Source organism: Trachypithecus francoisi, unplaced genomic scaffold (assembly GCF_009764315.1).
Source record: "Trachypithecus francoisi isolate TF-2019V2 unplaced genomic scaffold, Tfra_2.0 Lachesis_group0, whole genome shotgun sequence".
Lineage (NCBI taxonomy): Eukaryota > Metazoa > Chordata > Mammalia > Primates > Cercopithecidae > Trachypithecus > Trachypithecus francoisi.
The window spans coordinates 193,877,069-193,903,446 of NW_022681453.1; the positions used below are offsets into that span (position 1 = coordinate 193,877,069).

The 26,378-nt window shown below is 52.6% G+C and overlaps 1 protein-coding gene across 5 annotated transcripts in view; it reads right to left on the reverse strand.

Annotated features, from left to right (window-relative positions):
* Positions 1 to 26,378, reverse strand: part of XXYLT1 (xyloside xylosyltransferase 1) — a 200,537-nt gene that overhangs the window by 171,416 nt on the left and 2,743 nt on the right. Inside the window, exons 1-3 of one of the 5 annotated variants that reach the window (XM_033213107.1) lie at positions 4,429 to 4,555; positions 2,974 to 3,159; positions 2,662 to 2,739 (exon numbers count right to left, since the gene is read on the reverse strand). The exons of 1 other annotated variant lie outside the window; for it this stretch is intronic. In XM_033213107.1, the coding sequence (XP_033068998.1) occupies positions 2,662 to 2,694 (33 nt within the window). In that variant the 5' untranslated portion in view covers positions 2,695 to 2,739; positions 2,974 to 3,159; positions 4,429 to 4,555. Of the gene's footprint in view, positions 1 to 2,661; positions 2,873 to 2,973; positions 3,160 to 4,428; positions 4,572 to 26,378 lie in introns of those variants that run through there. 3 more of the 5 variants (XM_033213105.1, XM_033213103.1, XM_033213104.1) reach the window with 3 other exon arrangements.

Below are 26,378 nucleotides of genomic sequence, written 5' to 3' on the forward strand. Positions count from 1 at the left end.
CTGATCTCGTGATCCGCCCGTCTCGGCCTCCCAAAGTGCCGGGATTACAGGCTTAAGCCACTGCGCCTGGCCTGGTTGTTTCTTACTATAAGAAAATTTCCACCGAGAACCTTTACCTGAACTATCTGCCTAAAAAGTATTTCTTAATAACTCCTGTATTACTACTTCAGAATAGCTGTGCCCGAATCTAAATTTTATGTCTGAAATGATATCAAAGGTGTTTTCTTAAATGAGGTTTTCCTGGAGCGACAGACAGATAATTGAGTGATAGATGGGCAGAGCCACAGGTCTATTGATCTCTCTTTGCTTGGTCACTAACAGGTCTTGGAAACACTGTCGTTCTCAGCGGCTGCCTGTTGTCCCCACCAGTGACTTGAGGTCCCTTTGAGAACAAAGGTCTCCAAGGGTAAGTGGGAAACGCTCTGAATTTGATTAGCTTTAAATGGAAAAGGTAACAGTCATCATGGATGTGCAGCTTTTATGAGGAAAGAAAAAGACAGAAGCGCAGGCCGGGCCCCTCCCTCACGTGACAATTATCACTCTTGCAGGATGTCCTGGAGGTACTAATAATTTAATTTTGCCAGGCAGTACCACAAACAGCTGAAGAGGGGAAAAGTAGCCTGCCCAGCTAATTTCTAAAGCCATGTCCAATATCCATTCTCACAACCTACTTTACTGACAGTTCAAAAGCGGCAGCTCCTCCTCCCCACTGTCCTCACGGCACAACGTCCAATCGTTACGCTGACCTGCTACCTCCTCACCCTCATCTCCACCTCGCGCTTACTGGACAGTCGCTAGTTTCTAGGTAACCAATCTGCAATGAACGTTCTGGGACTCCCGCAAGATTGCCATCGTGTCAGCAGAGACGGGCCCTATTCCAGTTCCAGTTGTCCAAAACCTTGATAGGACCAGGGCAGGGTAGGAGCAAATGTAATGCAAAGACACCGGCCCACTGGACAGGGGGTGATGAAACGTCACCTGTCACCAGGGCGGCGTGTCTCCAGCAAGCCTGCGAGCTTCACCCACACTACCAGGAGGGCAGCTCTGGGTCTGGGGTCTCCAGCTCTGCCGCATGTGCATGTGGGCTCTTGCTGGGGAGACTTACTAAAACACAGATTCCAGGGTCCTGAGCACAGAGGTTCTGAGTCAGGGTTGGCAGTGAGGCACAGGAGTCTTCATTTAAAAACCACTCCCAGCCAGGCGCGGGGGCTCACGCCTATAATCCCAGCACTCTGAGAGGCCGAGGTGGGCGGATCACCTGAGGTCACCAGTTCGAGACCAGCCTGACCAACATGGAGAGACCCCCACCCCCTACTAAAAATACAAAATTAGCTGGGTGTGATGGCAGGCACCTGTAATCCCAGCTACCCGGGAGGCTGAGGCAGGAGAATCGCTTGAACCTGGGAGGCAGAGGTTGCAGTGAGCCGAGATCATGCCACTGCACTCCAGCCTGCGCAACAAGAGCTAAATTCTGTCTCAAAAAAAAAAAAAAACACCACTCCCAAGTGGTTCTACTGTAGGTGGCCCCTAGGCACTCTGAGAAAGAAGGTGACACATGACCCCATTCTACTCAATCCCTGTCAGATGGCCCCAGGGTACTGGTTGGGTTTGGTTCTTGAGTCACATTGCAGGAGGACAATGGGCAAATTCTGGAGCAAGCTTGTCCAACTCAGGCCTAGTCTGGCTTTGAATGTGGCCCAACGTATGAGTTTTTTGCAATTTTCTTTTTTTAGTTCAGCTATCATTAGTGTTAGTGTATTTTATGTGTGGCCCAAGATAATTCTTTTTTTTTTTTTGAGACGGAGTCTCGCTCTGTCACCCAGGCTGGAGTGCAGTGGCATGATTTCGGCTCACCACAATCTCTGCCTCCTGGGTTCAAGCGATTCTCCTGCCTCAGCCTCCTGAGTAGCCGGGATTACAGGCATGTGCCACCACACCCGGCTAATTTTGTATTTTTAGTAGAGGGGGGTTTCACCATATTGGCCAGGCTGGTCTTGAACTCCTGCAAGTGATCGGCCCACCTCGGCCTCCCAAAGTGCTGGGATTACAGGCGTGAGCCACGGCGCCCGGCACAATTCGCCTTCTTCCAATGTGGCCCCAGGAAGCCAAAAGAGTGGACACACCTGTTCTAGAGCGTCCCAAGGAGGCAAGCGGTCCAGAAACCACTTAATTCGAGGCGCGACTGAAGGAACCATGGGTATTTGCCTCACGTGGGAGCGGGAAGAGGCAGAGAGGATGATACGTGTCTCCCCTCCAAATCTCACGTTGAATGTGATCCACAATGCTGGACACGGGGCCTGGTGGGAGGTATGGATCCTTCATGAATGGCTTAGCACCTTCCCCTTGGAGGTAAGTTAGCTCTCGCGCAGGCGGTTCACGGCAGATCTGGTTGTAGAAGTGTGTGGCACCTCCACCCGCTTCCACTCTGTCCTGCCCCTGCTCTCACCCTGTGACGTGCCTGCTTCCCCTTCACCTTCCACCATGATCGGAAGCTTCCGAAGGCCCTCCCCAGAAGCACATGCTGGCACCACCCTTCTCTACGGCCTGCAGAACCGCGAGCCAATTACACCTCTTTTTAAAATAAATTAGACAATCTCGGGTATCTCTTTATAGCAACGCAAAAATGGTCTAATACAGAAGACAACACAACCACACACACACCTGCTGATTTATTCTCTTCACATTTATTCTCATCCTTCTCCATCTAGCACACTTGTGGTTCACCAGGTTTTTTCTTGCCTGTAATGAAGAGAGGATAAATGGCTACAATCAACCCCTTTTCTCTTTCAAAATCTCAATTTGCTTTGGACCCAGGTGCTCCTAACAGAGCAACAATCAAGCATCGGTCTCCAGGAAGACAAGGCTGTCATGACTGTAAGAAAGAAGACCCGGGTAAAGGATCCAGTGCCCTCTCTGTCCCCAGTGTGGCCAGACCAGTTCTCCTTCCCTTCACCCTGCTCATGTCTTCCTCACCTCCAATGGCAAGAGGGTCTTTGGCAAGCGGATACAGGGACGAAGACCGTGTTAGCATAGTAATACAGAGTTTGTCTGTCTTGTAGGTATAGCACCTTGTGGACCTTCAAACACCCGGGCCTTCCAGATGAATTTCCAGGATGACCATGAGGAACTATGGCAAACCAGCAGGATGGAGCCATGTCCCTGGAGGGAGAGCAAGACTCAGGGGAAAGATGAAAAGAAACGCGTTGAGAGGATTGAGGAGTGAGCAGAGGCAGAGGGGGTGAGCCCCGGACACTCCTCCAGGCTGATGAGGAATAAACCACAAGGCAGCTCCAGAGGAGAGGTGGGGGCAAGCAGGGGTCTGTGCTATCCTCTGGACTCTGTGTGTTCGAGACCAGCCAACAGTGACGTTAGAATGTGGCCACACGGCCTTCCAGACACCGTGACACACCCTGAGAGGTTCCACAAGCATAAATCCATGATTTCTTTAACACAGACTATCCAGCCCCCACAGCCACAGTCGGAGAGCCAGTCCCAGACTCCCAGCCCGGCCTCGGGAGCGTGGCGCACCCTCCCCAGCGCCACTCGCCACTCGGCACCTGCCGCTCCAGCCTCCTGGTCCCAATTTCCGTCTCTCCACACTGAGCAGGCATTTGTCAAAACAAACGCACGGAGTCACTCACCACCTGTTTTTGGCACTCACTAGAGAATACTTTTAGCGAACTTTTTGGAAATAATCCTTGCACAGTGGGTAGAAACATCCCTTAATTCGCCTTTTCTATAAATCATGTTTTTTCACATTTAATACTACATTTTCCTGACAGTAGAAGCCGTTTTTCTACAAAATAGCACGTTCCACCCCATAAAAAGGAGGGGAAGAGGTATGACAGCGAGGGAAAGAGAGGAAGGAGATGAGATGGGAGAAGAGAGCAAATGGCAGTTCCAGGATTTCACTGTGAAATCTGAGGGTGGGCGGACACAGTCCACATATTCACCAAGCCGACCACTTGGGGGCTGTGGGGACTTCTTTGCCAAATTCCTCGATTTGTCCTTCCATCCCATGACCTATGACCTCCAAAGAACACTGCAGTTTTACCATGAGTAACACCCAAAGGGAGGCACCGAGCCAGATTCCTGCTTCTGTCGCGCAGGCAGGAAGGTGGCCTGGGCCGCGAGGCTCGTCCCCATCCCCCACACCCCACCCTGTGCACAGCCTCCTCTAGGGCGCCTCTCTTGAAACTGGCACAGAGCCCCAGTTCCGACTGGCCCCCCACCTCCCTCCCGGTTCTCTGGGTTGGGGACACAGCTGGAGCCCAAGGAGGAGAGCCATGATCCCCAGACAGCCCTGCCAGGCTCAAACCCTCCAACTCCAGGGCAGGCTCAGCTGCTGTATTAGTCTGTTCTCACACTGCTGTAAAGAACTACCCAAGACTTGGTGATTTATAAGAAAAAGAGGTTTGATGGACTCACGATTCTGCATGGCTGGGGAGGCCTCAGGAAACGCACAATCATGGCGGACGGGACACATGGCAGAGGGTGCAGCAGGACAAGAGAGAGAAGGCGGAAGCGCTACACACTTTCCAACAGCAGATGTCCTGAGCGCTCACTGACTCGCGAGAAGAGCAGGGAGGAAGTCCCGCCCCCACGATCCAATCACCGCCCTTCCTCTGACACGTGTGGACTAGAATTTCCGGTGAGATTTGGGTCCGGACACAGCCAAACCTTCTCAGCCGCTTTCCGAGGCTGCCTGCTCTCCTGGGTTTCACAAAGCCCCTCGTCCAGTGCTCCCTGAGATTGGTACACACACATCCAGAGGGGTGCAAAAGGGAGTCCTGCAGGCACACGGACCAACCACTTCAATATTTACAGGCTTATATTGTTGTGCAAAGTACTAAGAAAAACGCTTTAGAACTTTGATTTCAACAGATACTACCTCAGGAGGAGCTAAGGAGAAAAGAAGAAGGAAAAGGAGTTGATATGGTTTGGCTGTGTCCCCACCCAAATCTCATCTTGAACTCCCACACGTTGTGGGAGGGACCCTGCGGGAGGTAACTGAATCGTGCGGGCAGGTCTTTCCCACGCAGTTCCTGTGATAGTGAGTGAGTCTCATGAGATCTGATGGTTCTTTAAGGAGTTTCCCTGCACAACAACAACACAACAGAAGACGGGAGTTTCCCCTCTTTTTTTGCCTGCTGCCATCCAATGTAAGACGTGACTCGCTCCTCATCTTCCACTATGATTCTGAGACTTCCCCAGCCACGAGGAACTGTAAGTCATTAAAATGCCCTTTTTCCTTGGCCAGGCGCAGCGGCTCACGCCTGTAATCCCAGCACTTTGGGAGGCCAAGGCGGACGGATCACCTGAGGTCAGGACTCTGAGACCAGCCTGGCCAACATGGTGAAATGCCGTCTCTACTAAGAAAATACAAAAATTAGCTGAGCATAGTGGCTGGCACCTGTAATCCCAGCTACTCGGGAGGCTGCGGCAGGAGAATCGCTTGAACTCAGAGGAAGGAGATTGCAGTGAGCCAAGATCGCGCCACTGTACTCCAGCCTGGGGAACAGAGCGAGACTCCACCTCTAAAAAACAAACCCCTTTTTCCTGTATAAATTACCCAGTCTCGGGCATGTCTTTATCAGCAGTGTGAAAATGGACTAATACAGGAGTCAAAATATACATTAAGTAGGTAATACTGCAGACAGCTCTAGGACACTGGGAAAATGCACAAAGGAAACACGCAGACGGAATTTTAGATGCACTGCTCACATCCGATTCCTCCTTCTGTGGCTGAGACACTGTGTTTAAAAGGCCAAACGCGGCACCAGCAGCCAGGAGGAGTTCAACACGCTGATTTCCCCGCCTGACGTCAGAACCCACTCACCTAATTCACCTAATGTCTCATCTAAAGCCTCTCACTAAATCCCTTCCTGTAACCTCAAAAGGTTACACCCACCAGTCAATGTTCAGGATCCGGCACTTCTCTAAGCAGCACCACGCCGTATAAAACAGGCATACGGCTCACATCAGAGTGCATACGGCTCACATCAGCACACGACGGGCACATGGCTCACACCAGGCGCATGGCACATAACAGGCACATGGCACACTGGCACCTGCTCTTCATGGGATCACAAAGAAAGGAAACGTGTCAGGCAGCAACGTAGACAGACATGAGCTCATCTCATCCTCGCCATCACCATGCCCCGTGGAAAGGAGGCAGCTGTGGCCAGAGAGGGGAAGGCCCCTGCCCAAAGTGACTTGGTCGATGGCCAAAGCCCAGATTTCAGCCCAGGTCTCGCTGATTCCAGAATACACTCAACCTTTCCGGAACCAGGGTTGCCCTTGCTTCACTTGTCCTATTTGACTCCTTCATTAAGGGGCACAGCTCCCACTGAGCCTGCTCACTACAAACCCAAGCGCTGTGAAAAGAGGTAAACGTGTGGTCTCCAGCCCTCTTGATGCCACATACTTCAAGTCCACGCATAAATAAACTCCAGTGGGGAAAACCTCAACATCCCGACCTAGTAACGGCCCTTTCCTGACGGATCCAGAACCCTCCGCCGCTCACCACCACCACAGCTTCCCCGGGCCCAGCACCATCCTCTCTCCCTGGGACCAGGGTGATGGCTCCTCATTCTACTCTCCACACGGAGGCCAGAGCCCTCCTCCTCTGAGCCAGTCAAAGCTGGAATCCTCACTCCGATGCAGGCTGGGAGCTGCCCTCTTCCTGCTAGCTCTGGCACGGATGCCCACTGTGCTCGCCCAGGCCACTGTGCTGAACCTCTGACGCAGCAGCCCCTCACGCCTGCTGCCCGGATGCTCCTTGCCAGGGCTGCCCAGCCAGCTCCTTCCTTCAGGTCTTCACTCAATGCCACCTTTCAGTGACAGCTTCCCTGACCATCCAATTAAAAACTGCAACTGGCCAGGCGCGGCGGCTCACGCCTGTAATCCCAGCACTTTGGGAGGCCAAGGCGGATGAATCACCTGAGGTCGGGAGTTCGAGACGAGCCTGACCAACATGGAGAAACCCTGTCTCTACTAAAAAATACAAAAATAAGCTGGGCGTGGTGGCACATGCCTTTAATTCCAGCTACTTGGGAGGCTGAGGCAGGAGAATCACTTGAACCCAGGAGGCAGAGGTTGCAGTGAGCAGAGATCACGTCACTGCACTCCAGTCTGGGCAACAAGAGTGCAACTCCATCTCAAAAAACAAACTGCAACCACCCGCATACTCCTGATCCTCTTCTCCTGCCGACACACAGTATAACGTACTCACCTGCTAACTTACTGTATGATTTTTTTTTTTTTTTTTTTTTTTTTTTTTTTGAGGCGGAGTCTCGCTCTGTCGCCCGGACTGGAGTGCAGTGGCCGGATCTCAGCTCACTGCAAGCTCCGCCTCCCGGGTTTACGCCATTCTCCTGCCTCAGCCTCCCGAGTAGCTGGGACTACAGGCGCCGCCACCTCGCCCGGCTAGTTTTTTTGTATTTTAGTAGAGACGGGGTTTCACCGTGTTAGCCAGGATGGTCTCGATCTCCTGACCTTGTGATCCGCCGTCTCGGCCTCCCAAAGTGCTGGGATACAGGCTTGAGCCACCGCGCCCGGCCTGTATGATTTATTCATCTGCTTTTCATGGAACAAAGAAATGAAAAGAAACCTAACCCTTTATGAACCCCTACTGCAGTGCCTCCCGGGCAGCAAACTAGACATTTTTAAGAGCTCATTTAGTCCTCTTCCTGCCAGGATATGAGTGCTACAAGGCAGGGACTTTTCACCTGTTCTGTCTCTTCTGTTCAGTGATACACCCAAGTTCCCAGGACAGCACCCAGCACATAGTAGATGCCCAGGCTGAATGATGGCTTCAGAGAGCAGCAGTACTGGATGGGATTACACGGATCTTAAAAATGCTCATCTCAGGCCAGGAGCGGTGGCTCACGCCTGTAATCCCAGCACTTTGGGAGGCCGAGGCAGGTGGATCACGAGGTCAGAAGATCGAGACCATCCTGGCTAACACGGTGAAACCCCGTCTCTACTAAAAATACAAAAAATTAGCTGGGCATGGTGGCGGGTGCCTGTAGTCCCGGCTACTTGGGAGGCTGAGGCAGGAGAATGGTGTGAACCCGGGAGGCAGAGCTTGCAGTGAGCCAAGATCGCGCCACTGTACTCCAGCCTGGATGATAGAGCGAGACTCCGTCTCAAAAACAAAAAACAAACAAAAAAAATGCTCATCTCAAAGCAGCACTCGTTTGCCTCTGGCTTTTGTGAATGACCCACAAGGGCCAACCTAGGCTTCCCTCTGTCAGCATAAATGTGCCCTGGCCAGATGGCCCTGGGGTCTGAGGACTCCCTCAAGCTACATGAAAGCACAGACCATCTCACTGAGCACAGCCACAGGAAGGAGACAGCCAAGTCACCCTTGCGCCAGGCCCCTGCTGCACTGTGGGCAGGTCCCCACCACCACCGCACCTGCTGGCTCCCCAAGGCTCAGGCCTAGCAGACCATGGTTAGGAAAGCAGAGACCACTTGCTAACTGCAAAAATCAAGTGGGTGACCAATATGGGTAGAGCTAAGCAGTCACCCAAATCACTGATGTGACCCCATGTGTTTCTGACAGGAAAGGCGGGGCCCAACCAGGTGGAAAGGGGCTATCCACAGGTTATGCAGCAGGTCCCTAGAGGAGCCAGCCCAGAAACCAGGCCCCGGGTCCTTCTCATACAGCCCTGCACCTGCCCGTGAGGGGAGCGAGGCCAGGACAGATCCCTGTGAAGCTGTGCTGAGTACCGGGTCCAGACTTCAGTGAGGGGCTGCTCCGCCTGCAGCTGGAGGCACCCTCCTCTCTACCCTCCACAGAGACTCTGAACGCTCTCGGAGGGCTGGCCCAAGTGTCTGCACAACCAGGAAGTCTGAGGTGGCACGAAGGAGCCACTCAGGTCTGCTCTCAAAATTTCCCTCCCATTCTATTCCCAAAGTTGCCCCCAAGCCTCTACCTCCTGCCTCAAACGCAGCAGGACCCACACCAATAAAAGGGAGTCTCCGCCAAGTGCTCGGGAGAACGCGGAATGGGAAGGGGAAGAGCCACCTGGAGGGGAGCTCACCAGGGTCCTGCAAAGCAGAAGATGCACGCACCCCCAGCACCCAGCAGCCCCTTCCAGGCGTGGCCCTGGAGAGCCTCAAGCACATCTGCAGATGCACATGTGTGCCTGGGTGCTCACCATAGTGGGGGTGACAAAACAGGGGAACCGCCCAGCCATCTCTCAGACGGCAAACGAGTAAACGGAGGTCCGCCCACAATAAAATACTACGCAGCAATTAAAATGACCGGGCGAGACTTCCATGTATCAGCAAAGATAAATCTCACAATCACAATGCTATGAAATCTCATACTCACAATGAAATGACAAATGGATATACGAGAGTGTTTACATAACTGCTGGAAACATACAAAGCAGTAATACATAGATATTTTATGCATACATACACACGTGGTAAAAGAAAACATACAAATTGCACAAAACACACCGACTTCTTGTGACAGTAAATAGAGGGAGTAGGATACAGAAGAACTACAGTGAGCTTTAGCCACGTCTATAATATTTTATTTCCTTAAAAAAAGAATCTTAAGCAAATAGAGAAAAATGTTAGCACCTGTTTAACACAGTAGAAACAAAAGTATCTGTCACTTTTTTTTTTTTTTCATTTTTCTGTTTTGGCTTGTTCCAGAACTAAAATTTTTAACATCTAAAAAATAAATTATATCATGAGAGGCGGAAAGTGGGGTTGTGTGATATAAATTAGCAGGAAAAACTCTTCATAATGAAGAGGCAGGAGAGTGGCGGCTGAGGAGCAGCCTGACCGGATCTCCACGTGTTAATCTGTGGGAACAGGACCACATAGGACTGGGAAGTGTTTCTTGTGAAGAATCAAGGAAGGTTCCAGGGAACAATTCAAAAGAAGAAAAAAAAACCATGGGCACACACACACAGAGAGAGAGATTCACTGTGGTGTTATTTATTGTGTGAAAAACCAGAAACTCACAGCTCAGGTTACAAAAGAAATATGACCATAACTTATGCTACAGCGATAGGAACAATAAGCCGGAGACAGGGCAGCGAGACGGGGAGGCGTTGATGGCATTCGCCACCACAGGTGGGTCCCCTATTCAGTGCAGTGAGTAGAGAGCAACATTCCCCTGCTCGATCCAAACTAGGCCCCAAGAGACAAGGGCTCAAGGGAACATGGGAAAATGAAGACGGTTGTGGAATGAGATTTACAGCTTTCCGCTGCCTGGAGAAGAAAGTCACAAAAGGCTCTCCGTGGGGTCCAGGCACCGCACCCCAGCTGCCCGCTTTTCTCCAAGCACTTTCTCCTGCCCTGTTCTCAGACCCTCCCTCTCCGCAGGGCCCAGGGAAGGCTGTCCTGAGCTGCCTCCTCTCCTGAGGCAGTGAGATTTCCCTCTCATATTTCCAGGCTGGAACAAATCCCCCAAAGACTCCCACAAATCAGGTCCAGATGCCGCACATGTCACAGGAAAAGGCTCAGATGTCAACAGCTCCAGAAATCAGGGGCTAAACTGCAAGACCACGTTTCATTTCCCAAGGCCACTGCTTAAGACACAGCCTACACAGCCTTAAGTAAAGGAAATGTTTTCATTTTGCATTTGCCTTAAAATATCTCCCAAGTCTCTGAGAGCCACATCAGTTCTAAAAACTTCAACTGTTCACATTTCACTTTTTTTTTTTTTTCTTTTTTGAGAAGGAGTTCTTGTCTCCCAAGCTGCAGTGCAGTGTTGTGATCTCAGCTCACCGCAACCTCTGCCTGCTGGGTTCAGGCAATTCTCCTGCCTCAGCCTCTCGAGTAGCTGGGATTACAGGCGCGCACCACCACACCCGGCTAATTTTTGTATTTTTAGTAGAGACGGGGTTTCACTATGTTGGTCAGGCTGGTCTGGAACTCCTGACCTCAGGTGATCCACCGGCCTCGGCCTCCCAAAGTTCTAGGATTACAGGCGTGAACCACTGCGCCCGGCCTGTTCACATTTCTGATCAAAGCAAAAGCCATTCGGTGAGCCCAGAAAAGAGACCGGCAAGCAGGGCCAGCCTACCTGGCGGTTTACATCCTCCGCAAATGCTGCTCAGCAAATTCAACAATGCAGCCAATCGCTCTTCCCTGAAGCAAGCTTTAAAGGGTAATGCCAGAGGGAAACGGTGCCCTCAGACAAACCACAGGGGTGCCCAATGCCCAGCTCTGCACCAGGGAGCACCCCCCACCAGGGTGGTAAGATTTCCCTCGTATTTCCAGGCTGGAACAAGTCCCCCAAAGACTCCCATAAATCAGGCCCCCGTGGGCCATCAGGACTCGGAGACTCTGGCCATGGCGCAGACATCAGCAGTGACTGCCCACGCCTCGCAGGTTCTCCAGGGCCTCAGCCCAGGGCCTGGGACCAAAGCCCCACCCTGCACTGACCACAGGTTACACTTGCCCTGAAACTGGGGTCAGCAGCAGAAACAACACGCCACCCACACTCCCAACCACAGGACGCAGGCTCAAAGCCCGGCGAGTTGATTTCCAAGGTGCCATCTGCTTCTGGGAAGCCATTCGCTGAGCTGGAAGCTCGTTCCTTTTCCACTGGGAGGAAACTGGGGGCCACATGGCGTCGCACGGAGCCCTCTGCAGGCTCAGTCACCCTCTCACTCTTGCTCAGCACGTCCACAGGGCATAATTAAGTCTGTCGTTTGCGGGATCTCTGTGCCAAACCTGCTCTTTTGTTTCCCAAGGCAAACCCAAGCATCTCAAACCTGGGCATCCAGGGAACAGGCGCGCACGGCCCGGATTCAGGGGGCGCCACCTGCGCCAGGCTGGGACGTGACACAGGGTGAGCAGGTGAGCCACTGAGCAGGACCATGAGGTGGCATGCTAACGCTGGGCACAGCCACCAAGGGCGGGACACAGACCTGCAGGACCTTCACGGGGCCAGGGCAGTGCCCAAGGGCCCGCCCAGCACGCATCAAACACAAACAGGTGTGCTATGCACATTCAGTCACTTAATGCCGCCCCCACACCAATGTTTTGGGGCAGGTGATATGACTGGGCCTCTGCTGCAGACAGGAAGTGGTTCAGAGAATATAAACAACTACCCCCCACCTCCCAGAAAGATGAGGTACAGCCAGAATCTAAAGTGGCCCGTCTGCAGCCAACACCATACTCATTCAAGAGACGCACACCCATTCCCACACCAGCTGCACAGGAAGGAGAAAGAAGTCAGACTCGGACCCTAACCCCACCGCCCCAGGCTGGGAAAGTCACCAGCACCGCAGACAGAGCAGGGGATAACAGCAGCATCAGAAAGACCCATAAGGCCATAGGTTTGCAGAGGGAATGCCGTCCCTCAGCAAGGAGCTTCAGTCAGGCTAAACCAGCAGAACAGGCAGTTTCCGAGTACCATGCTCGCCCAACAGGGAGCCACTGCCCCGGCCTGCAGATCCCTGTGACAGTCAAGGCAGGACTGGAGCTGCAGGAGCGCAGGACCAGGCGGGAGACAGCGGCGGGGTTCCCCATCCCACATGGCTGGATCACACCCACAGGCTCAGCCCCGGGCAGGGCCGAATCGGCTGGGGACTCAACTTCGAATGAGATGAGCAGGGCCAGGCGACGGGATGGAGGGAGCCGTGACTATGGGCCTGCAGCTGAGGAGGCCGCCAAGCTTCCTTCTGGTGGGCGTGGAGCAAAGGCTTTCATTGTCCACAAAACACAGGCGACTGCAGGGAGTCACAAGTGGGTGAGATCCAAAAACTGTGACAGGCTAAGAGCCAAAACAGAAGACAAAACAGCGCACAGAGCAAGCACAATGCGGAACTGGCTTCCGAACACAAGGGAAGGCAGGCAGGGAGCCCGCCGTGCAGGGAACCAAGAGGGCACAGGAGAGCTGCTCCCAGTCTCCCTTGTCCACTGAGCAGCTGTGTGGCCCTGAGCAAGTTGCTTGGCCTCTCTGGGCCCCCGTTTTCTCATGGATAACATGAATAGACTCAACTCCAGGACCAGAGACTGGACTCCCTCCAACCCAGACCTCTTCTGCAGCTAAATGAGGGAGATGGGGCTCAAACATCACAGCCTGTAAATCCCACCTCCTAGAAAGAGGCTCCCTGCTGTTCTATGGGCAGCTCCTGGAGGAGGGAGGGAAGGTCCACCCCAGGCAGCCCTGGGATTCCCCTGTTCTGTGCCACCCGGCTGACCAGTGGAAGAGACCAGCCAGCAGCAGGCACAGGGCACTGTGGAAAGCCTTCTGGTGGGCCCCAGTTCTCACAAAGCACTCCTGGCTCTGGAGGGACAAGAATGAACTGCCAAAATCAACAGGCATCAGGCAGAGTGCTAAAGAATCAGCAGGCCGGACTCTGGGCATGGCTCCGAGCACGCTCCTCTGTGCAGCCTCTTCCTGGGGGACTGGCTGCCCCTCACCGGCCTGACTGCTCCAAGGTTAAATGAGGGAGGAAAAGCAGGATCCAGCACGGTGCCTGACACCTAGGGGCCCCCGCGATGGTGGCAACTGTGGCTCACTGACGGTGATGATAAACCTGAGACAGCTCTGGGCATTCCACGCCCCTCACCCTCATGCTCCGCAGGTCTGAGGTGCGCCCCACACAGGGCAGGGCCCGAGAAACGAACCAGTACCTCCCAGAGGACGGAAGGAAAGTCAGCACGGAAGCCTCGCCCACGGTCATTCCAGGGATTATCCCAGAAAGAGGGGAAGAGCAGCCTCCTCATGCCCCGCAGCCTCTCCCCTGCACATTCAGGACAGGCTCTGGAAAGGGCATGCGCTCTATGAGCCCCCAGCACTGTCTACACACACCCGAAGAGAACAGACTGTCTACACCCACCGGGAGAGAACAGACTGTCTACACGCACCGGAAGAGAACAGACTGTCTACACCCACCAGAAGAGAACAGACTGTTACTCAGAGCCAGAGCATCCCCACCCCGCTTATGGATGAGAAACTGAGGCAAAGACACCAGAAGGCTTTGCCAATGGAAGCTAGGGTCAGAGGAAGACCCAGAACTCAGGATCAGTAACATTTGGGCAGGACTTTGTCCACCACACTCCAGCTGAAGTGAGCGCCCAGGGGCAGGTGCAGGCTGAAGAGCTTGCCCAGGGCACTGCCTGCCAGCCGGGGCTCTAGGCAGACCAAGCAACCTCCCCAAGGCTCTCAGGTGAGGGAGACAAGTGAAGCCCCTTGGACCTCCCAAGGGCCAGCACCAGCATTTCTTCATGGTAATGCAAGGGGGTCAGTTCCAAAACCCAAAACACCGCTGATGCTTCATAGCTAGTCTCAGGCCGGATGACTTTCTGCAGGAGAACCCACGACAAGACGGACCAGAAGCTTCCTTTACAAGCTTGAGGCCTCTGTAGGCAGCCAAGGACGCCAGGTCCTGTATGTCTGAGCAGCATGTGCACAGGACATCTGACGGGCATTGGTGCCCAGCCATCCCAACCTGGCCTTCCAGGGCTGCACTCACACCCCACTGCCCACCGTGCTGGCATCCAGCTCCTCCAGTGTGCGAGCCTATGCAGTCTTACCCACGCCAGGCCCTGCGCCACTATGTCCTGGAGAATGAAATAAGGCACAGCCCTCACCCCCCAGCAGCTGGCAGAAGGGCCAGTGTCAGCTTGGCAGGAGCCAGGGCAAAGGGGCTCACCAGGGTGGAGGTGAGAGGTGGTCCCCACATAACTGGCACCATCTGAGCTTCATCAGGAAGGGCGAGTTAATCAGATGAAGACAGGAGGAATGGGTGATCTGGGGAAGAAGCCCCTGAGCAAAGTCCCAGAGATGGGAAGTGGCCGGGGCACACCGCAACCCCAGGCAGTCCAGCCAGGTGGATCACCATGGCAGCCAGGTACTTCCTGGCTGGGCCGGCACAGGCCCCCTAGCTCTCTCTGTGGCTCCCACTCCGCAGTCCTGGCTGCCGCTGACTCTGCCAACCCAGAGAGCCACACACTCACCCAGTCAGGCCGCCCCACCCCAGCTGCTCCCCTCTGCCCCATCTTATGGTCATGACTCTCCTGCCAGGGAAGGAGGACAGAGCCAGTCTGTGGCTCCAGCTGCCTGAGTTCCCTCATATCTAAGGTAGGCAGGTCCCATCCTACCCATGTATCCTGGATGCGTATCCTCCAAGCTCCCTGCCCCCAGCCAGCCTCTCTATCCTCACAAAGCAGCCCCGGCACACCCAGAACCCTCGGCCCTGTGTCTTCCTACCCTCTAGACAGCCGGTGGCCAAGGGCACCCTAAGCAAAGCCTGCACTGTGCCTGATCTTGGGCAGGTTTTTCAGACCGACAAATCCACCTGCTGAGCCTACGAAGCCCCTGCAGAACCCCACCCCGACCAGGACTCAGGGAGCCTGGCCACTTGAGTGGCCACACAGAGCTCACATGCTGGGCTGCTGGGCTGTGACGCTCTGGCAAAAGCAGGGCCACCTCACAGCCTTCAGTGAGGCAAGAGCCACAGAGGGTGAGGCCAGAGACCCCACTCAGGGGGGCAGCGTGGCGGCCAGGCATAGGAGCGGGCTCTGGGACTATGTGGGGCTATATGGATCCATGAGCGTCTCCACAGAGGCCCGGCCTTTTTAAGTCATTTACAGCTTACACTTGGCTGATGCCCAAAAATGACTATAAACAATTAGTGTGTGCAATCAGACCAAGAAAACAAATCCAAAATCATTAAGAGAGAAACAACACATCAAAATTTGATCAAAAATTGTGTAATTGTGCACCGTTTACTATCAACAAATTTGAATTGGAACCTTCGAGAAACTAAGGAACGTTCACAGAGGCGACTGTCATCTACACAAGACTACAAAGGCTTCACGATCCTGACAAGCAGCAGCTCCCACTCCGGGGCACAGGCCGGCTCACATTGCAGAGCCTCTGCCCAGGGCCAGGCAGGGCTCGTGAGGAAGCGGTGTGATGAAGACGAGCCTCTTCCTTCCAGCAGGAAAGAGAAAGTGCAGATGCCCCTGAACATCAAATAAGGCGAAGGTGTCCCATGCTTTCACAGAGACTCAAACAATATACTGCCAAGAGGTGGGGGCGGGAGGAGTGTCAGAGAAGAAAAAACACAGTAGTTGAGAACTGAAGACTTGTAAGAACACAGGGACACCGGACAGAAACCTGGGCAGAAAGCTGTTTTGCAAGCTAGCTGCACTGCCCTCCAACTGAATCAACGGTATCATACTTACCTGGCCGGGGAGATACCAGCACGGTGAATAAACAGGTATGTGCTTTCTAGAGTGATGACAGCAGGGTGTCATCTCCCAACACACCTATTCTGGTACCATGATTAGCAGCCACCGTTGACCAAGCACCTGCCATGTGCCAGGCCGAGAGCTGTCTCATTTCATCTGTTATCTAAGCAGCACACCTGTACTATCCCCAGGCTAGAACTGAGCAGGGCAGCAGGGGCCGGCCTCTGGGAGACTAGTCCCACCAGCAGAGGATGGCTTAATGAGGGCTGCTTAGCAGTCATAGCCCTAATAAATAAAACAAATGGCTTTAATTTAAAACACATTAACTTAACAGCAGGCTTTCTGCCAGCTGATGAGGCCTGGCTCCACTGCTCAGAACAGGCAAGTAGTTGGAGTTGCCTCTTGGGGTCAGAGCCCTGAAGTCAAGGTCCCTGTGGCCTGCGGGTAAGGCGTGGGGCGTGATGTTGCCCTGGTCATCTTGACTTGTCCTCCACAACTCACAGGACGGTGTGAGTGGCCCCAGGGCGAAAGACAAAAGCCCTGGATGGGAAGGGTGTGGGGAAGGGTGTGAGGAAGGGCCGCAGGGAGGCCTTCGGGCCCTGCCAGGCGGCCCTTCCAGCAAGCAGGCAGTGGGGCTCGTCCCAGGGAGAGGCCTCCCGCCCCGGGAGCAGGCCTGGGAAGCCCTCATCTCATCGCAAGGGCAGTCGCGTGGGACAGGCCTGTAAGGTGGCATCCGAGTCCCTCCCTCAATGAAGGACGCCGGGCTCCAGGCCAGCGCCAGGGACAGACCCAGCACCAGGGCGCCCCCCGGAGCCGGCCTCTGGCAGCCTCGGGTCTTTGCCAAACTCCCCACCGGCGCCAGGATACAGAGGGACCACCCCCAGCACGCAGCTCCCGCAGACCCGTTTCCCACACTGGCTCGGAGGCCCGCCGGGTGTGCCGGCTGTGACGGGGACCAGGCGGACTGGAAGGGATGTGGCTGGGCCCCGGGGAGGACCAGGCAGGTGCGAGGGGCCTGCCCATGCATCCTCCCTCCGACTCTGCGGCGGATCGGATCGCCCGTCCCAGCGGCTCGGCCCCGCCTCGTCCAAAGGGTTCATCAAAGCCGGTTTACCAGCAGCCCAGGAAGGAAATGACCGCCCGCCACAGTCCTGCTGACTGCCTTTCATTTCAGAGCTTTCGAAACAACAAGGGAGGGCGGGGCTCGAGGAAGGAAAAAATACCGCCCGCGGGAGCCTCGGGCTTCGGGGCTGCAGCCGTGCGCACCTCGCAGCCCGGGGGTCGGACGCACAGACGCGATACAGCGGCGCCCCCAAGCGGCCGCGCGGGGCACTGCACACGACACGTGTGTCGGCCCGGGCCGGGGAGAGACGGCGCCGCGGAGGGGGGGCCAGTTCCGCCCAACGCTGGACGCCCGCGGCCCCTCGGGTCTGCAGGCCTGGGGGTCTCGCGCCGACCGCGGCCGCGGAGGGCCTCCAGCACTCATCGCGGAGCACAGGACAAAACCTGTGCCTGCACCGCAGCCCCCATCCAGGTCCCGCAACACTGACCCCGCTGCGCAGCCTCGGGCACAGGGCAGCTGGAAAGCCAGCCCCGGACACTGAGCGGATTCTACGTCCTGGAGGTCGGACTGCATCCTCCGTCCCGAGCGAGACAGATCCAGGAGGAGACAGGGAGGCGAAGCCCCCTGGGACAGGTGAAGACGACAGGCCCTCCCACCTCCACTGTGGGTATTAGGGTGGGCTGCCTCTCAACCCACCCTTCCGAAAAAGACCGGGCTGCTGCTAACATCTCCCTCGAACAGCAGAGGAGGGGTCGGCTGTTTCTAAAGGCAGCTCGGTGTGGCACTGCCCCTTTCTGGCCCAGTGTATCAGCTGGGGGAGGGACACTGAGCCCAGAGCTGCCTTCCTGTTCCGACGTTTGGTGAACCTGCAATGCTCCCTGAAGCAGAGTGAGAGGGAAGTTGCACTCCCAGCAAGCGCAGTTTTGCTTCAGATGGAATGGATTTATCTGGGGCGTCATCAGCAGGCGGATGACAGATTGTGAGCTGGGTTACAGCCCAGCCCTCATCCCCACACCCACAGCCCCTTGGCACAGCTGCTAGCGTGGTCCTGAAGTGCCTCCTGCTGCTCTGGGAGCTCCGTAAGCCACCTGCTCTCAGCCTCAGGGATTCCACACCTCTTTCTCCAACCTCAGCCAAGCTCAAGTGAGGCGTCTGCACTTGTATACATTCTAAAGGCCTCAACAGGCCGGGCGCGGTGGCTTATGCCTGTAATCGCAGCATTTTGGGAGGAGGCCAAGGCAGTCGGATCACTTGAAGTCAGGAGTTCGAGCCCAGCCTGGCCAACATGGTAAAACCCTGTCTCTACTAAAAATACAAGAATTAAGCCGGGCATGGTGGCGCACGGCTGTGTAATCCCAGCTACTCAAAGGGGAAAGTCAAGGTAACTGGTTTTTTTGTTTTTTTTTTTAAATAAAATGCATTTTGGTAAACATATTTTTAAAATACCAAATACATGTATGTAGTTGTCCTTAGCAACATGTAATCATCTCATCACTTGTCATTAGGGAAATGCAGCCCAAAACTAAAATGAGACACCACTTCACACCCACTAGAATAGCCGTAATTGAAAAGATGGATGATTCCAAGTGCTGGTGAGGATGTGGAGAAACCAGAACCCCCATATACTGCTGGTGGGAATGTAAAATGGTATAGCGACTGAGTTTGGCAGTTCCTCAAAAGGTTAAACAGAGTTCACCATTCTACTCCTAGGTTATGCCCCAGTGATGTGAAAACATGTCCACACAAAAACTTTTTTTTTTTTTTTTGAGACAGAGTCTCACTCTGTCGCCCAGGCTGGGGTGCAGTGGCACAATCTTGGCTCACTGCAAGCTCCGCCTCCTGGGTTCACGCCATTCTCCTGCCTCAGCCTCCCGAGTAGCTGGGACTACAGGCGCCCGCCACCGCGCCCGGCTAATTTTTTTTGTATTTTTAGTAGAGACGGGGTTTCACTGTGTGACCCAGGATGGTCTCGATCTCCTGACCTTGTGATCCGCCCACCTCAGCCTCCCAAAGTGCTGGGACTACAGGCATCAGTCACCACGCCCGGCCAACAAAAACTTCTAAGTAAATGTTCACAGCAGTATTATTCATAACAGCCTCAAAGTGGCAAGAACCCAAATGTTCATCAACTGATGAATGGATGATGTGGCATAATTATCCATACGATGGAACAGTATCCAACCATAAAAAAGATGAAGTATTAATGCAATGCTACAACGTGAACCCTAAAAACACTAGCCTAAGTAAAAGAAGCCAGACACAAAAGACCACATATTAATGAGTTCATTTGTAGTAAATATTCAGAATAGACACATTTATAGAGACAGCAAGCTGATTTGTAGTCTCTAAGGACAGGGGAAACAGGAGGATGGAGAGTGACGCTAATGGATACAGGGTTGGTGAGGTGACAAGTGTTCTAGAATCAGTGGTCATAGTTGTACAACCTTGGGAATATACTAAAAACCACTGGATTGTATATGTTAAATGAGTGAGCTTTATGGTACATGAATTACATTTCAATCTTTATTGCAAAAAAAAGTAATTATGTATCTTTTTAAAATATGGCCTATAGGAACAAGGAACAGTCAGGAAGTCATGAGGAATGACTGATGCCCAAAGCTGGAACAGTTAATCCGTGCACTGAGGCCCCAGCAGATTTTATACATCCCCATCTATCAGTATATTTCATCTATATCATCACCCCAAGGCTTTGCCTAATAATTTCAACACATACTTGTGGGCTTCTCCAGAGTTTATTGTGTTTGATACAATACTATACAAAGTTATTCCCCATAGATCCATAATTATAAAGTTTTCCAGAAGAAACATACATTGGTACACAAACTACTATAGTTGTTTTCATGAGTATATTACAATTTAAAAGAAAGCCACTGTTAAATGCATTTGATAAAATATGCACTGTTCTCTGAACACTGCCATATAAAATGTCGGCCTATCTTTTCAAAGCGCCTCTCCCTTCAGGACATGTACCTTTGATCACCTCTTTTCCAGACCCTCATAACTTATTCAAAAGTTTCATTCAGGTGCAAGGTGCCTGCTGCTGTGACAAGCTGGAAAATCTGATGCATTTCCAGGGTCACCTGTTTGTCATTAGCTTCATCAATGAGACAGCCAGCATCAAGGTCAAGGTCTTCACATCCAGGCTTCTCTCAAGCCCCACCTAGGAGCTAAGGGATTCAACTTTTCCAAGTCACTCACAGGTTTGCTCTTGCACTCAAAGAAACTGAGAATCCCCTACTGTACTTTAACATTCGTCCGGTCACTCCCAGTCCTTGGCACGTGCTCCTCCTGGAAGCCAACAGTCACCTGTAAGTGGCTGCTGAGGTTTAAAGGGTGTCCCCCGGAATTCACGGGTTGGAAATGTGATCCCCGGTGATGCTGCTGGGAGGTGAGGCTTTTCGGAGCTGATGAAGTCATTAAGAGGGATTCACGCCAGTCTCCCAGGCCTGGGTCACTTCTCTTGGGAGGGAGGGAGTTCTCACTCACTCACGGCACTGGATGAGTTGCCAAGAGTAGCTGTTATAAAGCCAGGTGCCCCTCACGCTGTGCCCCTTCCGCATGCCTCTGCTTCCCTCCCCAGAAGCTGCCACCATGCTCTTGGACTTGCCAGTCTCCAAAACCTCAAGTTAAATAAATATCTTTCTTTTCTGAATTACCCAGGCTCAGGTATTTTTATGGTGACAGAAAACAGCCGAGGATTGCGGGGGATGTGCAGTTTCCTTCTTCCTCCTAATTTGTCACCAGGAAATGGAGCAACCCAGTCTCAGGCTCTGAAAGAGGCTGAGATTTGAGAGAAAAGGGGCAGATCACTGACAACTCTTCTAAGATATCCTGGGTTTCATCACTATAGTTATTAGTCAGTCTACTATAAATACTTACTGAGAACACAGATTGTGCCAGAAACAGTGCTGAGACTATAGTGTCCACGGGAGAAAGAGGAAGCACCCCGTCCACTGTGCTTTTATATGGAGAATGCTCTCCTGGACAAACACCCCGGCCTCTTGCTCCCCAACCCATCCTCCTCCCCTCCTTGTACACTAACTCCTCCTTAAGGCAGGAGGAGGGACTGACCTGACCGGCGAGTTTGGGAAGCAAGTCAGCCCCGGCCCCACCTCTCTTTCTCTTCTCTGGAATCTACCTGTGCAGAACCTGCCCCTCCCTGCAGGGAGGCGAGCAGCTGCCAGAGCTATCTGTGCCTCCAGAAGTCCCTCCAGTTCGTGTGTCCCAGGTTAAGAGGCTGCTTGCCCGCTCTATCACTTCCAACTCAGGCCAGAAATAAGGATGGCATCTATGGGGTTCCCGTAAACCTCAATAGATGAAGGGAGGTAAGATCTCTGCCTTCTGGAGATTACCTTCCAGGAGGGAGACAGAGAGACGACAAACAAGTTAACAGGACAGTTACTTGCTCAAACATGCACAGCACACTCCAGCCTGAGACCTGCACACTTGCAGTGGCCTCAGACGGAGTCTCGCCCAGATGGCTGTGGCTCCCTCACGTCCTTCAGGCTCTGCGCAAATGGCACCTTATCCCTGGAGCCTTCCCTGACCACCTACGCAGCACGGCTAACAACTCCCCACACTGACAACCACACACTTCCTATCTCCTCAGCCTGCTTTACTTCTCTCTGTAGAACTGATCACAATCTCACTCGCTTTATATTTATTTATTTGTTAAAAATCTATCTCCTGCCGGGCGCGGTGGCTCAAGCCTGTAATCCCAGCACTTTGGGAGGCCGAGACGGGCGGATCACGAGGTCAGGAGATCGAAACCATCCTGGCTAACACGGTGAAACCCCGTCTCTACTAAAAACTACAAAAAACTAGCCGGGCGAGGTGGCGGCGCCTGTAGCCCCAGCTACCCGGGAGGCTGAGGCAGGAGAATGGCGTGAACCCGGGAGGCGGAGCTTGCAGTGAGCTGAGATCCGGCCACAGCACTCCAGCCTGGGTGACAGAGCGAGACTCCGTCTCAAAAAAAAAAAAAAAAAAAAAATCTATCTCCTATACCTTCCCCGCAACCCCAGAACTTAAGCTCCACGAAGGCAGAAACTTGTTCCGTTCCCTGCTGTTCACAAGTACCTAGAACAGTGCCTGGAACGGGACACGCACCCAACAACACCCGATGAATGAATACATGAAAAACTGAATACATGCTGTAAAAGAAACGCACAGCTGGGCATGTTGGCTAACAACTGCAATGCAACATTTTGGGAAGCTTGGGCAGGAGGATCACCGGTTTGAGACCATCCTGGGCAAGAAGGTGAGATCCCATCTCTACAAAACAATTAAAAAAAAAAAACTGGCCTGGCGTGGTGGCTGACGCCTGTAATCCCAGCACTTCGGGAAGCCGAGGTGGGATCACAAGGTCAGGAGTTTGAAACCAGCCTGGCCAAGATGGTGAAACCCCGTCTCTACTAAAAATAAAAAAAAATTAACCAGGCGTGGTGGTGGTGGGCACCTGTAATCCCAGCTACTTGGGAGGCTGAGGTAGGAGAATGGCTTGAACCCAGGAGGCAGAGGTTGCAGTGAGCTGAGATTGTGCCACTGCACTCCAGCCTGGGCAACAAAGTGAGACTCTGTCTCAAAGAAAAAAAAAAAAAATTAGCTGTGCATGGTGGCACATGCCTGTAGTCCTAGCTACCCAGGAGGCTGAGGCAGGAGGATCCCCTGAGCCCAGGAGTTTGAGGCTACAGTGAGCTGTGATCATACCACTGTGCTCTACTCTAGCCTGTGCCACAGACAGAAAGAAACCCTGTCTCAAAAAAAAAAAAAAAAAAACAGGCCAAGCGCGGTGGCTCACACTTGCAATCCCAGCACTTTGAGAGGCAAGGCAGGTGGATCATCTGAGGTTAGGAGTTCATGACCAGCCTGGCCAACATAGTGAAACACCATCTCTACTAAAAATACAAAAATTAGCTGGGCATAGTGGGAGGCACCTGTAATCCCAGCTACTCGGGAGAATTGCTTTAACCCAGGAGGCAGAGGTTGCAGTGAGCCAAGATCGAACCCTTGCACTCCAGGCTGGGTGACAGAACAAGGCTCCATCTCAAAAAAAAAAAGAAAAAAATGCACAAGGTGATGGGAAAGATGAAGGCTGGCATGAGGGTTGCATTAGAAAAGAGATTCAGGGAAGGTCTTTCTGAACTGTTAACATTTGAGCTGAGAGCACAAGGGAAATACCACAAAGAAGTAATATTGTTGTGCTCCATGGAGGCCATACAAACAGTGGCTGGTGGGCCCCACCGCCTCTGCAGAGAGCTGGCCAGCATGGGCAAGGAGAGGAGACACGAGAGGCGCCTTTAGGCCTGTTCAGTGATCACCTTCCCAGAAGTCAGTAGAGTAGAACCGTGTTATGAGACTGGACCTGAAACAATACACACAGCAGCACTGGGCTAAACCGGACTAAATGCAACACAGCAATACCGATGTGATGGCCCCAGCTCCAGCAGCCATCCGGGACCACGAAGACAGCGCCACTCTCAGGGATGACGAAACAGAGAGCAGGAAGGAGCCAAGGACCCTGGTGACTTCACAAACCCCCCATGCCAGCCCAGGAATGCCTACCTCTGGACTGCATTGAAATGAGACATAAATTCAACCTTGTTTAAGCCACCATTATTTGGGGGTTTCATGGTATGTTCTGTCAAACCTGATCCAGCAGGAAAGGCCTATGGAAGGGATAAGTCTTGATCTAAGTTTTACAAGTGTCAGACTGCACTTGACAAAATGAGACAACAGATGCTCAGAAGCAGAGCAGGCAAAGCGCCATGGGAAGAACAGCTTGTCCTAGAACTCTGGAAGCTCAGCCACTGCTGTGGGTCTAGGACGCTGACATGACCTGGGAGGACAGGTAGCCAGAAGCCACTGAGGTTCTGAATGGAACTGATACATTAAGGCAGCATTTTGGCCGGGCGCGGTGGCTCACGCCTGTCATCCCAGCACTTTGGGAGGCTGAGGCGGGCAGATCACGAGGTCAAGAGATTGAGACCATCCTGGCCAACGTGGTGAAACCCCGTCATTACTAAAAAATACAAAACTTAGCTGGGTGTGGTGGCAGGTGCCTGTAGTCCAGCCACTCATGAAACTGAGACAGGAGAATCGCTTGAACCTGGGAGGCAGAGGTTGCAGTGAGCCGAGATCATACCACTGCACTCCAGCCTGGCGATAGAGCAAGACTCCATCTCAAAAAATAAATAAATAAATAAATAAAAATTAAAAAGGCAGCATTTTAGCAAGGTGAATGTGGCAGCCTTTCCCAGGTCAGCACAGCCAGAATAGCCTGGATGGAAAAGTCATAGTCAAAGAGTTCCTGAATGCCCGCTATGAGCCAGGCATCGTGCTCCCCAGGGAAGGCTACCCAGAGGACAGGATGCCTGAACTGGGTCTGAGAGACCAGCAGGAGGGCAGCAGGCACTCCTGGATTTCTTACAGCAGTGACTCCCAAGCCTGCCTATGTAGCTCCATCCACATACAGATCTCCAGGCCCCACCCAGGAGATTCTGAGCCCAAAGGCTGGGGTGGGGCCCAGGATTCTGTATTTTTAAAAGTGTCCCCAGGTGATTCTGATACATTTAGAAAACAGACTTACTGTATAGACTAGAAGCAGCTCCTACACTGGTACCTGGAACATAGCAAGTTCTGAAGTTTACTAATCAACAAATAACATGCTTCCCTGTTCACAGGTAACAAACTAACCGATTAATTACAACTTTCAAACATATTTAAAACAAGATGCAACCCTACATGAATCCTTTTTAGCTAATATCCAATTAGCCAAAATAAAATTGAAGGTCACTAATAATGTTCTATGATCTACTTCCGCAACCACTTCAGCTAAAAGGTGTTTCTATGCCACCTGAAAACGGCCTGAGACCTGGGTGTGTGAGCACCAGCCCCGTGCCTGTTCATTGCGGCCCTGTTCTGCATCTTGCAGCCATGCAGAGGTCCCAGAGCCATCCGAAGGGAAGAAGAGCCCCCAGGCTATCTTCAGACAGTTCTAACACAATTCAAATCAATTCTCCCTGGGAATAAAAATAAACTGCCCCTGGACTTCATCTTACAAGACTGAGGTGCTCCTTAAAGGGGAAATATGGCACAAAGGGAACAGCACTGACCTAGGATGAAGGTCCAGCCGCAACTAACTCTCCAGAAAGTCTTGGGCAAGTGTCCTCACCTGTCATGCTATATACTCCAAACCCCTTCCAGCTCTGACACAACCAGTGAGAAATTCTAGTTTCCTTCTTCCGAGTCAATACTGAAAAAACAATTCCAGTATAAAATCCCCTCATATTTCAGGTGCTAGGGATGCAGCATTTAAGGTCAGTATCAATGCCCTTAAGGAGTTTAGAGTCTAGCAAGGAAGACAAACAATTAATCCAACGATTATATAAATACAACTGTGATAAATGTTACTAAGGAAAAGTGCTTGGAGTTTGAAAGTGTGTAACGGGAGCTCAGGAAAGGTTTACCAAGGAAAGAACACCAAAGCCAAGACCTGAAAGCTGAGTACTAAGGATGGGAGCACGGAGTACTCCAGACAGAGGAAAGGCATGTGTGATACGTTCTTTTCAGAAATATTCCAAACCTGAGGAAGAATTAAATCACAAGTAAAATGAAGCAAACCTTTTAGAATCACACATTTAAAGGAAAAAAAGGGCACTTTTCATCACAAACAGAAAAATTTACAAAATATGAACTAAAAAATAATGGGAATGCCGGGTGCAGTGGCGTGTGCCTGTAATCCCAGCTACGCGGGAGGCTAAGGCAAGAGAATCGCTTGACCTCAGGAGTTCAAGACCAGCCTGGGCAACACAGCAAGAATTCTTATCAAAAACAAAACAAAACAGAGTCCAGGTGCGGTGGTTCACGCCTGTAATTCCAGCACTTTGGGAGGCCGAGGCGGGTGGACCACCTGAGGTCAGGAGTTTGAGACCAGCCTGGCCAACATGATGAAACCCGGTCTCTACTAAAAATACAAAAAATTAGCCACCACAAAAAATTAGCCAGGTGTGGTGGCACGCGCCTGTAGTCCCAGCTACTCAGGAGGCTGAGCCAGGAGAATCGCTTGAACCTGGGAGGCAGAGGTTGCAGTGAGCCGAGATCACACCGCTGC